At 43.2% G+C, this 13,742-nt stretch overlaps 1 protein-coding gene across 3 annotated transcripts in view; it reads left to right on the top strand.

Annotated features, from left to right (window-relative positions):
- The window catches only part of EPSTI1 (epithelial stromal interaction 1), a 169,685-nt gene that overhangs the window by 49,968 nt on the left and 105,975 nt on the right, over nucleotides 1-13,742 (top strand). For all 3 annotated transcript variants that reach the window (XM_077483195.1, XM_077483196.1, XM_077483194.1), the window contains exon 4: nucleotides 212-285. In XM_077483195.1, the coding sequence (XP_077339321.1) occupies nucleotides 212-285 (74 nt within the window). The remainder of the gene's footprint in view (nucleotides 1-211; nucleotides 286-13,742) is intronic.

The following is a 13,742-nucleotide window of genomic DNA, read 5'->3' as shown; positions in this document are numbered from 1 at the left end:
TGGGAGGCCGTCATACTCTTTATTGGCATTTATTGGCAATCTATGCCTGAACAAGTAACCTATTGTACATTGGAAACTTGCTTTTCTGTATTTTGAATTAGCTAATAAAACAAAATACCTTCAATTTCAAATTTTCTCCTTTTATCCGGGAACAAAAAAGAAAAAGAAAAAAGGAGCAGTCTGCTTTACTCTTTTATTCTTTGCATTGTAGGAGGAGACACACCTGAGACAAAAGCAAGAGAGCAGCAGCAAATTACACAGTTGCAGTCAAAATATCAAAAACAGGTATGGTATTCACTACTGTGCTATAATATAACAATATGTATTAGAATATAGTATTACAATATTTTATATTGTAAAGATTCAGTATATACCATCAAGTGATTGTAAAAAAAAGTAGGTTAATTATAATTTTTTGATGGGATAAGATTAGATGGCATTGCGTTATATAATATCTGTGCGAAAGTATCACATAGTCTGGTGAGTTGGTTTCTGGCACTGAGAAGGAGGTGCTCCCAGATGTCCCTTGTCAATGCAAATAAAGTGTGTGCCCACGTGTCCTGGACCCAAATTTCACTCCTAAACTGACTTTAATGCTTAAGGGCCGGTTCACACTGCGAGCCGCGGCGAGGCGTCTCCGACTTCCTCGCCGCGACTTGCAGGGGGGGTCAGCGGCGACTTGCAGAGGACTTCTGCATAGAAGTCAATGCAAGTCGCCCCCGAAGTCGCCCCAAAGTAGTACAGGAACCTTTTTTCTGAGTCGGAGCGACTCGAGTCGCTCCTCTCAGAACGGTTCCATAGCGCTGAATGGGGGCGACTTGCGGGAGCGAGGCGAGGCGAGCCGTGTCGCCTCGCCTCGCGTCGCAGTGTGAACCGGCCCTAACCCTGCCCTTACTCACTAGAACCCTAAAAATGAACCTAAACCCTAAAATCAACCCTTAACACTTAAAGTGATTGTAAATGAACACCTTGTAAAACAACCCATTCAGTTTAAAATAAAAATGAAAGGCAAAACATTTTTGTATAGCTATAAAAAACATTATAAATACCTTTTTTTTTCCCTTTTTTATAAGCGATCACATTCCCTCTGTTCTCAGCTGCACAAAAGTTGGGGGGGGGGGAGAAGCAGCAGCACACTGAGCTTCACAGGGAATTACTGTGCAGTGGAAGTGTGTCAGGACAAGTCTGAACATTGGAGGAGAGTACACTGAGTTCCCAGCACAGCTGCAGAACTGACCACGGTCTGTTCCCCTACTTACTTTCTCAAACAATTACATGGTACAGCAGGCATATATCAGGCATATATCAGGAATATAAAGTAGGGGGGAAAACGCTTTAACTTCCATCTGGTACTTAAAATGCTTGCTTAGACAAGGACTGAAACTTCACATTTAAAGAGGAGCTCCAGACTCCTTCAGAAAAAAAAAAAAATGACTTTTAATATAAGAACACTTACTTGTCCAGGGATTCTGCAATGTCGGCACCCCAAGCCGATTCTTTAATCGGCTTCGGGTGGAGGCATGGCATCTGTAGTAAGGGAAACAGGAAGTGAAGCCTTGCAGCTTCACAGCCTGTTTCCTACTGTGCATGTGCGAGTCGCACTGCACTTTCTGAATGGTCCCACCATCTTCTGGGACCTGTGTGTCTCCCAGAGGGGAGGAGGAGGGGGGTGGAAAGTAGATTGCCAATCGGCAATCTTACCCAGAAGTGGGAATGGGTACCTGTCAAAACCAGGTACCCGCTCCCTCCCCCCCCCCCACCCCCCAAAAAAGTGCCAAATGTGGCAGCGAAGGGGGGAAGGGTGCAAACAAGCAGAGCTTCCCATTTTGGGTGGCACTCTGCTTTAATCTATCTTTAACATTAAAATGAGGTCAGAACTTTTTTCATTTTGCATAGAGTAGTGGAAGGTTAAAACTGCTGCCATTTTTTTGCCATCTGTGTTTCATTAGGGGGAATATCCCCTCACTTCCTGTTCTGTGAACATGACAGGAAGTGAGAATTGCGTTCCGATGTGATTTACTCTCACTTTCGTTCCGATATTTTGCGATCAGGACAATTAAAGAGAGTGAATGACTCTAAGATTGGCCATACACTAGTCTTTTTTTATTTTTTATTAATCTCAGTAGGTTAAACAAAAGGAAATGACTTGATTCGATTGTGAGAAATGACTTGATTCATCATGTGTGGGGATGGGGAATACCTCCCACTGAGCTATTGTAATCTGCCTCACTGATGGTGGCGTTGACTAAAAGAGACCAGTCCAAATCGACTTCTGTACAACCAGCCTGCTCATACATAGAAAAAAATGTGGCTGGTCCCTGCTGAACCTGCTAAATTTCGATCCACATATGGCTGGCTTACCTGAGACACACTATTAAAAAAGTTATACTTGAAGTTCTATCCTCACCCTAACCTTTAATCAAAGCCAAAGACTTTTTTACATTTTGTATAGATTGGAGAGGAGTTTACGGTAATTTGTGACCCATATTGACTTGAGATTGTACCTAATTTCCTGTCCCTATAATGCCTAGGGAAACTAAACAGAAAGGCATAGGCAGCAATGAAAACATTGAAATCCAAACCCTTCCTCACTAACACTGGGTTGACACGTATGCATTTTTTACTGCGTTTTGCAGTTTGCAGAAGTGCATTACAGTCCATTTAACATGGTTTCCTATGGTATGAGTTGACATCTATATTTTTTTCCAGCCAGTGTATTTTTGGAAAGGGTCAGGGACTTTTTACCCTCAGCAGATTGTGTTCTGCATGTAATAGACTTCAATACATCTGCACCAAACACAAGTGTTGCGTTTTTGATGCATTTTTACATGCACTTTGTGTTTTGCATTTTTTTTTAATCACCATAACAAAATGTGTATAGCTGGTTGTTAAGGAGTGGGCCGGGAAGCTGGAATGAATCATCAGCTGTCAGCGGGGTTCCTGGTGGCGCCACCCCTGTGACGTCATCGACCAGTGCATGCTGCGAGCAGAGCTTTTTTTCTTCTTTTTATTTAGGTCAGCAGTGGCAGCGGGTGTTGTGATTGATGATAGCTATACATTTGGGGACATTGTTTTTTATTTTCCAATAAAAGTCAAAAACTAGTGTTGTGTCTACTCACTTTTTTGGTGAATGGGTAGAGATACTATGTACCCCATACTCATTCATATGGGTGGGGGCTGGAATCTAGAGGCCACCTTGTTAAAGGGTGCTTCCAGGTTCCAAAGAGCCCCTGCCCTCAGCCACCAACAACCACCAGCCAGGGCTGTAGGGAAGAGGCCCTTTCCCCCTTGCCCCCTGCCCCAAACCACTCACCCTATGTTAAGGGCAAATGGCCTGGTATGGTTTAGGAGGGGGGGGCACTCGCTCGTCCCCTTTCTGACCTGCTGGGCTGCATGTTTGAATAAGCGTCTTGTATGGATTTTGTGGTGGGGACCCTGAGCCTTTTTTTTTTTCGTGGCATTCCCCTTAAATTCCATACCAGACCCAAAGGGTGGGCACACCCTAATCACTCCATGTGGTAGAAATTCCCCCTGTTTAGACCCCTAATATTTCACCAAAGACCCCTAAAGGCTCCTAAAAAAAAAATTATAAGCTAAAGTAAAAAATAAAAAAAAATAAAAACTACTGCAAGCAATCTCTTCCCTACTGACACCGTCCATTGCACCTTGGTTTCTTCTTTAGTCAACCCAAGGCTGAAAACTTTGAGATGTATTTAAAATGTACTCTGCATTAAAATAATACAGCTCTTATTACTGTTCTCTCTTTGTAAAAAAATGGAAAAGCTCCCTGTCACACAGCAAAAAAAGTAAATTAGACAACAATACCTGCCATTAATAATTACACCATACTGAAACTGAGCTTGTGCCTCCCTTTTTAAAGAACCTTTGACTGATATATAAATGCTAGAAAATTCAATTAGAAATCTGAAAGGTTGCTTATTACAGCACACTAGCACAAATCAATACATTTGACATATTCAAATTATAAACACAAATGACACAAGGGACAATTTTTTTTATTTTTTTTGTCATAGCAAATATTTTTTATTCTCTTTAATGAACAAGCAGGTTATTAAATCTGTGTACTGCAGAGAAATATTGTCTAATCACAACTGAACAGCGAGAATAGTAATGCAGGCGGTTATTACTGTTGTCACATCACCTTTGTGTTTAATACTGGAATTTTACCTTTCTTGCAAGCTTTTAATTTTTTTGTAATAAACATTCTGAATATATTAATCAGGTTAAAGCAGAACATTACAGGAGGTATTTACAATCTCACAATGTTATATAAGGATTCATTAAACCATTTGTTTCCCTAAAAAAATAAAAAAAGGATCCTGTTCCTTTAAAACATGAATAACAGCACAGTGCTTGTGCTGTGTAATTTGCCCCCCCCCCCCCCACTTCATCACCTGAAATACCTGGCTGATCCTGCCTGGTGCTATCCTCCCCCCTGTAAACTGACCACAGTTTATCATGGCTGTTGAGCCCTGACACCATGATCAGTTTATGTGCCTCCGTCATCCGTGGCTCTCCTCTCTGCTCTCCCCCATCCTCCCCTGTCTTCCTCCCCCCTCCCCGCCTGTCAGCTCTTTGTGTGAGCCACCCCTTCTAGCACCATTCCGAGTAGTATAAATTACTGCACACAATCACTGCCAGACCCACTGCTAGGATTACATGTAGCATATTACATATGCCATTTTGTAAAATTCATCTTCTAAACATCTTTTTTTCTTCTCGCTGATCAGCAGTCCCGTGACCGCCTGCCGCTCTCTTCCTCTGATGAATGTACTACAGAGGGAGGTCACTTGACCGCCCAGCAGACATCAGAGGGGGATCTCAGCCCCTCCCTCTGTAGTACATACATCGGAGGAAGAGAGCGACGGGCGGTCACGTGACCGCTGATCGGCGGGAAGAAAAAAGGTACTTTGGAGAAAAGTTTTACAAAACCATATATGCTATATACTGCATGCAATACTAACAGAAGGGCGCGGCAGTGGTTGTGTGCACTGCCTTAACAAAACCAGATTTACCAGTGTCAGTATGTGTCTAACTAACAATAACTCTTTTGTAAATTTGCTGACCTTTTTATGCCCCACCCCCTGTACTGTATGCAATATGCTCTTCAGTGTTCCCAAAGAAATAAGACAATGGCACAGGACCCAGATATAGTAGCAGATCCCAGCAGGAGAAGGCTTACCAAATGAGTATGTTTTGTATGGTATGTATGTATGTATGTATGGTGAGAACTCAGCATAACAGGTAAGAGGGAATAGCAAAATAACAGGGGGGTGAAGTTCCTCTTTAAGCTTATCACACATAGTACAATTTAGTTGTACAATCTTTGTACAAACTCACTTAACCACTTAAGGACTGCCGCATGGCAATGTACGTCGGCACAATGGCACCGACAGGCACAAGCACGTACATGTACGTGCTTGCCTTCCAGTGGGTGGGGGGTCCGATCAGACCCCCTCCCGCTGGATGTGGTGGTCCGTTTCGCTTCAGGAGCGATCCGGGATGAGGGGATGGCCGTTGGTTTCTGGCCATCCCCTCTCGATCGCTCCTGGCGAATGAGAAGCTTCCCCCGCTGTGTATTGTAAACACAGGCAGGGAGGAAGTGATGTCATTCTCCTCAGGGCGGACTGTAAGGAGAACACAGAAAGTAAGTGCACCAAACACTACACTGACATGTAGGTACACATAGGCACACAAATCCCCCCCCCCCCAGTCACAGTGTCACTGATTGCAGTGATCATTTATTTACTGATCACTGCATTTAGTGTCAGTTGCGACAGTAAAAACTGTCAGGGCAGTTAGTGTTAGGTCCAGGGTAGCCCCCTACCCCCCCAATAAAGGTTTAACCCCCTGATTGCCCCTAGAGTTAACCCTTTCACCCCCTTTTGCCAGTGTCACTAAGCGATTGTTTTCTGATCGCTGCATTAGTGTCACTAGTGCTGCTAGGTAGCTAGTTATTTTTTTAGGTTCACCGCCAGGTTTTTATAGCGCTAGGTACCCCCATATACTACCCAATAATGGTTTTAACCCCCTGATTGCCCCTAGCTAACCCTTTTACCCCCTTTTGCCAGTGTCACTAAGCAATTGTTTTTCTGATCGCTGCATTAGTGTCACTGGTGCCGCTAGGTAGCTAGTTATTTTTTTAGGTTCACCGCCAGGTTTTTATAGCGCTAGGTACCCCCATATACTACCCAATAACGGTTTTAACCCCCTGATTGCCCCTAGTTAACCCTTTCACCCCCTTTTGCCAGTGTCACTAAGCAATCGTTTTTCTGATCGCTGCATTAGTGTCACTGGTGCCGCTAGGTAGCTAGTTATTGTTTTAGGTTCACCGCCAGGTTTTTATAGCGCTAGGTACCCCCATATACTACCCAATAATGGTTTTAACCCCCTGATTGCCCCTAGTTAACCCTTTCACCAGTGATCACCGTATAAGTGTTACGGGTGACTCTGGTTAGTTAGTTTGCTTTTTATAGCATCAGGGCACCCACCATTTATTACCCAATAAAGGTTTAACCTCCTGATCACCCGGCGGGTGATATCAATTAGGTTTTAGGGTCAGGGTCTGCGTCGCCCCAGGCAGCGCTAGGTTAGTGCCAGTACCGCTAATACCCACGCGCAAAGCATAAACCTCCCGTAGTGGTATAGAATCTGAACAGATCAATATCTGATCTGATCAGATCTATACTAGCGTCCCCAGCAGTTTAGGGTTCCAAAAAAACGCATTGTTAGCGGGATCAGCCCAGATACCTGCTGGCACCTGCGTTTTGCCCCTCCGCCCAGCCCACCCAAGTGCAGTATCGATCAATCACTGTCACTTACAAAACTCTAAACACATAACTGCAGCGTTCGCAGAGTCAGGCCTGATCCCTTGCGATCGCTAACAGTTTTTTTCGGTAGCGTTTTATATTTAAATCCTGAAGGCAGTGCTTGGTTTTTGGGGTCCCATACGTGGCTAGGCTCCCAAAAAGTCCCCCACATGTGGTATCCCTGTACTCGGGAGAAGCAGCAGAATTTATTTTGGGGTGTCATTTCACTTATGCCCTTAGCATGTGTGAGCAATATATCATTAAGTGACAACTTTGTGCAAAAAAAAAAAAAAATGTAATATTCCTGCAACTTGGGGCAAAATATGAAATATTTAATGGACTCAACACACCTCTCAGTAAATAGCTTGGGGTGTCTACTTTCCAAAATGGGGTCATTTGGGGGGTTCCTCGTACTCAGGAGAAGCAGCAGAATATATTTTGGGGTGCAATTCCACATATAACTATGGCATGTGTGAGCAATATATTATTTAGTGACAACTTTTTGTAAACTTTTTTTTTTTTGTGTCATTATTCAATCACTTTGGGACAAAAAAAAAATAAAAATATTCAATGGGCTCAACATGCCCCTCAGCAATTTCCTTGGGGTATCTACTTTCCAAAATGGGGTCATTTGGGGAGGGGGGGGTTGTGTTATTTTGGCATTTTATGGCCTTCGAAACTGTGATGGGTAGTGAGGAGTGAAATCAAAAATTTGCACCCTTAGAAATCCTGAAGGCAGTGATTGGTTTTCGGGGTCCCGTACGTGGCTAGGCTCCCAAAAAGTCCCACATATGGGGTATCCCCGTACTCAGGAGAAGCAGCAGAATATATTTTGGGGTTCAATTCCACATATAACTATGGCATGTGTGAGCAATATATCATTTAGTGACAACTTTTTGTAAACTTTTTTTTTTGTGTCATTATTCAATCACTTGGGACAAAAAAAAAATATTCAGTGGGCTCAACATGCCCCTCAGCAATTTCCTTGGGGTGTCTACTTTCCAAAATGGGGTCATTTGGGGGGGGGGGGGTTGTACTGCCCTGCCATTTTAACACCTCAAGAAATGAGATAGGCAGTCATAAATTAAAAGCTGTGTAAATTCCAGAAAATGTACTCTAGTTTGTAGACGCTATAACTTTTGCGCAAACCAATAAAAATACGCTTATTGACATTTTTTTTACTAAAGACGTGTGGCTGAATAAATTTTTACCTAAATGTATGACTAAAATTGAGTTTATTCAATTTTTCTTATAACAAAATGTAGAAAATATATTTTTTTCTCAAAATTTTCGGTCTTTTTCCATTTACATCGCAAAAACTAAAAATCGCAGAGGCAATCAAATACCATCAAAAGAAAGCTCTATTTGTGAGAAGAAAAGGACGCAAATTTAGTCGTTTGGGTACAACATTGCATGACTGCGCAATTACCAGTTAAAACAGTGCAGTGGAAAATTGTAAAAAGACCTCTGATCCTTAGGCTGACAATTGGTCCGGGGCTGAAGTGGTTAAATTTCAAACTATGTAAAGCAAGAGTCTACCTGCACAAACCATTCAATTTACATCCAATCAAGCATCCCCTAATAGTTCATAAATCTAAGGTAGATTGCCTGCCGTAAGCAGGGTTTTCTTGGCTTTGCCAATTATTATCAGAAGTTTATTTGTAACTTCTCTTCTCTGGTCAAACCCCTGACTGATATGACCAAAAAGGACGTTAACTCATAGAATTAGTCTCCAGATTCCATTAAAGCCTTTGAGTCTCTCAAGGCTGCCTTTGTTTCAGCTCCTATCTTAACACATCCTGATCCCACATTACCTTTTATTCTTGATGTTGATACATCTGAGACTGGAATTGGTGCTCTTCTGTCTCAACGTTCTACCTCTGAGAGCGCTATGCATCCTTGTGGCTAGTTTTCCAAGAAATTGTCTCCTGCAAAATGCAATTACGAGATTGGGGACAGAGAGCTGTTAACAATCATTTTAGCTCTTAAAGAATGGAGGCATCTCCTTGAAGGTACCACTGTGTCAGTTCTCATTTTGACTGACCACAAGAATTTCACATTCTTGTCTGAAGCAAAACATTTATCTCCTAGAAAGGCACAATGGGCTCTTTTTCTGTCAAGCTTCAATTACATAGTCTCGTTCTTACCCGGTACCAAGAATGTAAGGGCTGATGCATTGTCACAACAGTTTTCCTTCGCTTCCAAGATGGAGTCGGTTCCTGTACCTGTGATACCTCCCGATCGTATTCTGGCCACTGATTGTACCAGTCTTGCTTCACCCTTGAGTCACAGAATTCTTGCAGCTCAAATCTACTCTCCCCCCGAGAAACCTTGTACCTGCTGCTTTGTCCCCGAGAGTCTCCACACTGCTTTGCTCCAGATATACCATTCTCCCAAGGCAGCTTGCCATCCAGGGAAGAATCAACTCATTTGGGCCATTTCCCCACAATTGTGGTGGCCTAGTCTCCATGCAAATGTAGCCGCCTTCATAGCGAGCCGCTTGTTCCATGTGAGCTCAGTGGGTCTTCTACAACCCATACCCAATGGAGAGAGGCCTTGGACCCACCTGTCTATGGATTTTATTGTGGATTTAACCAACTCCCAGGGCAACATAGTTATTCTTATGGTGGTTGACTGGTTCTCGAAAATGTCACATTGTATTCCACTTAATAAGGTGCCCAAATCCAAAGAACTGGCATCCATTTTTGCTTGGGAGATCTTTCGATTACATGGGCTACCCAAGGTTATCATCTCGGACAGGGGTAGCCGGTTTATCTCCAGATTTTGGAGAACCTTTTGTGCACAGTTGGGAATTCAGCTTTCCTTCTCCTCTGTGTATCACCTGCAGTCCAATGGGGCCGCAGAACGAGCTAACCAAGCCCTGGAGCATTTTCAAAGCTGCTATATTTCTGACCACCATAACAACTGGTCAGGCCTCTTATCTTGGGTGGGGTTTGCTCACAATAGCGCCATCAATACAGCTTGCCGATTGTCTCAGTTTTTGGCGAATTATGGTTTCCAACCATCCATGTTCCCTGATTTATTTGCTCATCAAAGAATTACTGCATTAGAGGAGCATTTCTGTGGTCTTCGTTCCACTTGGGTACAGGTCCAAGAGTCCTTGCATTGTGCCAGTGAGAGGTACAGACTCCATGCTGACTGCAGACGCCGACCTGTGCCTTCCTACCAGGTTGGGGACAGGGTCTGGCTGTCACCTCGCAACCTCCGATTCTGGGTTCCCTCACTGAACTGGTATCATGGTTTATTGGGCCTTTCTCCGTAAGATCAACCCAATGGCTTACACATTAGACCTACATTCTAACGTGCGTATTTCGAATGTATTTCATGTGTCCTTATTAAAACCCTTGGTGTGCAACCGCTTCACTACCTCAGTACCATGTCCTCCCTCGGTTTATGTTAAGAACCATGAGGAGAATGAGATACAATCAATAATTGACTCCCGTAGGTTATGTGGGCTCATACAGTACCTAGTTCACTGGAAAGGGTATGGTGTGAAGGAGGAGGTACTGTCAGGGCTGGGCTCAGCCCTCCCTTCTCAGAGCTCAGCTGTCGGTTAATTGTCAGCACTTGTTCCACAGTGCCTCACCTAGTGATCATTTCCTGCTTGTCAGCCAGCCCCTTCTGGCTATTTAAACTGTCTGGTTCATTTCTACTATGCCTTTGCCTTGGGCAACATATCTGAAGATTCTCTGCTGTGTTCCTGTTAAAGACTTGCTTGGCTGACATCCCTTCTGGTTTCTGATCCTGTTTGCTGTCTCTGACTACGCTGATCTCTGGCTTCCTGATTTACTGGCTTGCACTGACTACCCACTTTGATTACCGAACCCTGGCTATGTTTTGACTATGTTTACTGTTTGAACCATTTTTAGCACTATATTAAAAGGTGCGATTTTTACTGCATTTTCTGTCTCCGTCTGATTCATGATTCCTGACAGGTATTGCGGTAGTGGGGGCACACAGGTGAGTCTGGGAAACAAGGGGAAATGTGTGGTACACAGGGAGGGTGATCAGTGCAGCGAGGAGACAATTAATTGAATTGATCCCCTGTATATCTCTCTCTGCAGGAGCTGAAAGCCAGCAGGCAGATGAGTAGCCAGCTTTCAGCTGCTGCAGAGAGCCATACAGAGAATCGGTTCTAGTAATTGTCCCTCTGCTGTGCCGATCACCACATCTGATTTAACTAGCTGCCTGGGCCCCCCTGCTGGCCTGGGCCCAATACAGGAGGACTGGTAGTATCCTCTTATCCACAGCTCTGCACACACCCCCTTCCTAAGTAAGCAAATTTTTCTCTTATTAGTGTACTATTAACCACTCTCAACCAATCTGCATAACAAGTGGCAGAGGGGTCATCCATTTCCGGGCAACCAACTTTCTAGCCTGATAGAGACACCACAGTACTCCTATCTGTGTTAAAAGAAGTGCTACTTGATGTTCTCTATACCTCAACACACAGTATCTGGACATCCCCAGAGACAATTTCCGTGTATAATATACCCTGTGGATTATAAAGATCTGCATTAATTTTAAAATATGGCTCCACTGCTCGTCTGTCAGCTCTCCCATGCCTTCTACCCATCTTGCTCTATGTGGAAGATCCAACTCTTTTCCCAATACTGCTAGATGTATACTGACATACAGCTTTGCTATTAATCCCTTAGTGGAAGTAGCTCTTACTAGAGAGGGCCGTTATTCCAATCCTACCATTTTAAACTGAGCTGCCAGTGCATGCAAGTATTTGTAAAAACATTTATTTGAGAGACTGAACTTGTCTGTCAGCTCCTGGAAAGTTTTTTCATATCCTAGAAGAGTATAATTGCGAGAGTCATACAATCCACTTCTGTTTCTAGTTATTAAAGTTCTCTAACCCACCAATCTTTGATAAGTTTTTATTATCCCAAATAGGGGAACACTCTATGAACCCTGTATAACAGAGCTGTGTAGCTCAGACTTAAATGACCCAGCCTCCAGTGCTTCAACCAGTGTAGAGTGTGGGGTGCAGGCCAGCAATGTCCACTATAACAAGCTGAGCCCTCTGCCACTGCACAGCCCTGTAAATGCTGCAGTTGAGCTGCCAAAAATATCTCCAAGGATGTGGTAAAGCTAATCACCTCTATCTCTTGCCAACTGCAATACTCAGAGGCGTATCCTTGCCTGTCCCTGCCTCCACACCAGATATCTGAATGAGGTATCTATCTTAGTAAACCATGCCCCAGCATCCATACTGCATCCATACTGGTGAGTTATGTAATACTGGTGAGTTATGTAAAACATAAAACTTAAAGACGTTGGAGCACTCAAACCATCTTAATCAGATTACAGCAGCCCACTACCGACAAGGGAAGGTGATACCTCTCCACCACTTGTATATACATGGCACTATTAGGCAATGCTCCTCCTAATGGATCTACCAGGAGTAAGGTATATTTTTTGCAGTTAATAGATAAACCAGAAAAGGAGCCAAAACTCTTTATAATATCCATTACTGCAGTCAACGATTGGCTTGTATCCCCAGGAGTAGAGCACTGTTAACTTGCTGAAACGTGTTAACATTTTTTCTCCTGGTGCATGCTGTGCAGCATATGCTTTTATTTGTTGATCACTACAATAAAGATTTTGGCATCCTTCCGGAGTGTGCAGCCATTTATTCATTTTTCCCTGTTGAAATCTAAGCCGGTCGGGCACCTCTGCATTGGAAGCAACACGAGACTTGCAGCACTCACACTTTGAGCGGTGTTTCCCCATTATTTGACTAGGTTCAAAATATCAATGTGATAAAACCTTAAATTACCTTTCAAGAGCAACCACTTTTTGTGAGCAGTTTCTGTCCAATGTCCATCCAGTTGACAGATTCTACAATGAGGTCAGCAGTCAATTTTGTCTGCCGCTTTGATACTCTCCAATAGGGGAGTTTTCCAAGTGGCATGACACTTAGTCAACTGGGCCATTTGCAATGCAAAATATTAACTGGTAAAATGGGTAAGTATGATGTTGACCTTAGCAACCGAGCTTAAATGTGCATACATATTTTAGCACCCGTCCTTGTAGGATCCGTAAGAAGTGTGTCGGTCCTGAGACTGAAAGAATGCGGAAGAGATATAGTATTTTTGGCAACAGGGTAATTTTCACAGCGGCCACTCTACGCAGCCAGGCGGTTAACAAAGGGGTTTACTATTTCAGAGGAGAGGTCAGTTTAGGTGGATAGTTGGCTTGGTAAAGACTTCATAAGCTGCTGTCAAATTTATACCTATATAAGAAAGACTATGGGAATCCATGTGAATGAAAATGAGGTTTGCAATGAAGAGAGGTCACGGGTGGCAAAAGCAAGATTAAGTGCTTGTGATTTAGTCTGGTTAACCCCAATGCCTGAGAATAATGTAAAATGACATAGAACTTGAAATAAATTGGGGGGTCGAAATGAAGGGAGCTGAGACAAAGTGTGAACACTTACTTTAAAATAGTATTCTGGCTGCTACTGAGCATACAAATGTGTTTGTCTTGAAAATCTGCACTGTGAAAGATGTGTTTCAGAATAACTCTTGAGCTGATTTGTAAAAGAACACATGACCTGCCTTTCTTTTCTGATGAGGAGCACCTCCAAGTGCAGCCTCTCCATATGTAGATTAAAGCACAAATCCTCCAAATGTATTCTCCACATGGCATAAGGATATTCAGTGTGGTTCAGTATTCAGTTCACACAGTAAGTCCATGTACACATGGTCGGACTTTCCGTCAGAAAAAGTCAGACGGAATCATTTCATTGGATGTTCCGAACGTGTGTGGACTTTAGCTGACTTTTTTTCAAAAATTCTGACGAACCTAGAAATAGAACATGTTTTAAATCTTTCCAACGGAATCAATTCCTATCAGGAAAACCGTTCGTCTGTATGCTGT

The sequence above is a fragment of the Lithobates pipiens genome, unplaced genomic scaffold (assembly GCF_037356315.1).
Source record: "Lithobates pipiens isolate NorthernLeopardFrog02 unplaced genomic scaffold, aLitPip1_a1.2 Scaffold_16, whole genome shotgun sequence".
In the NCBI taxonomy this organism is placed as follows: Eukaryota; Metazoa; Chordata; class Amphibia; order Anura; family Ranidae; genus Lithobates; species Lithobates pipiens.
This window is presented reverse-complemented; position numbering and strand designations above follow the sequence as displayed.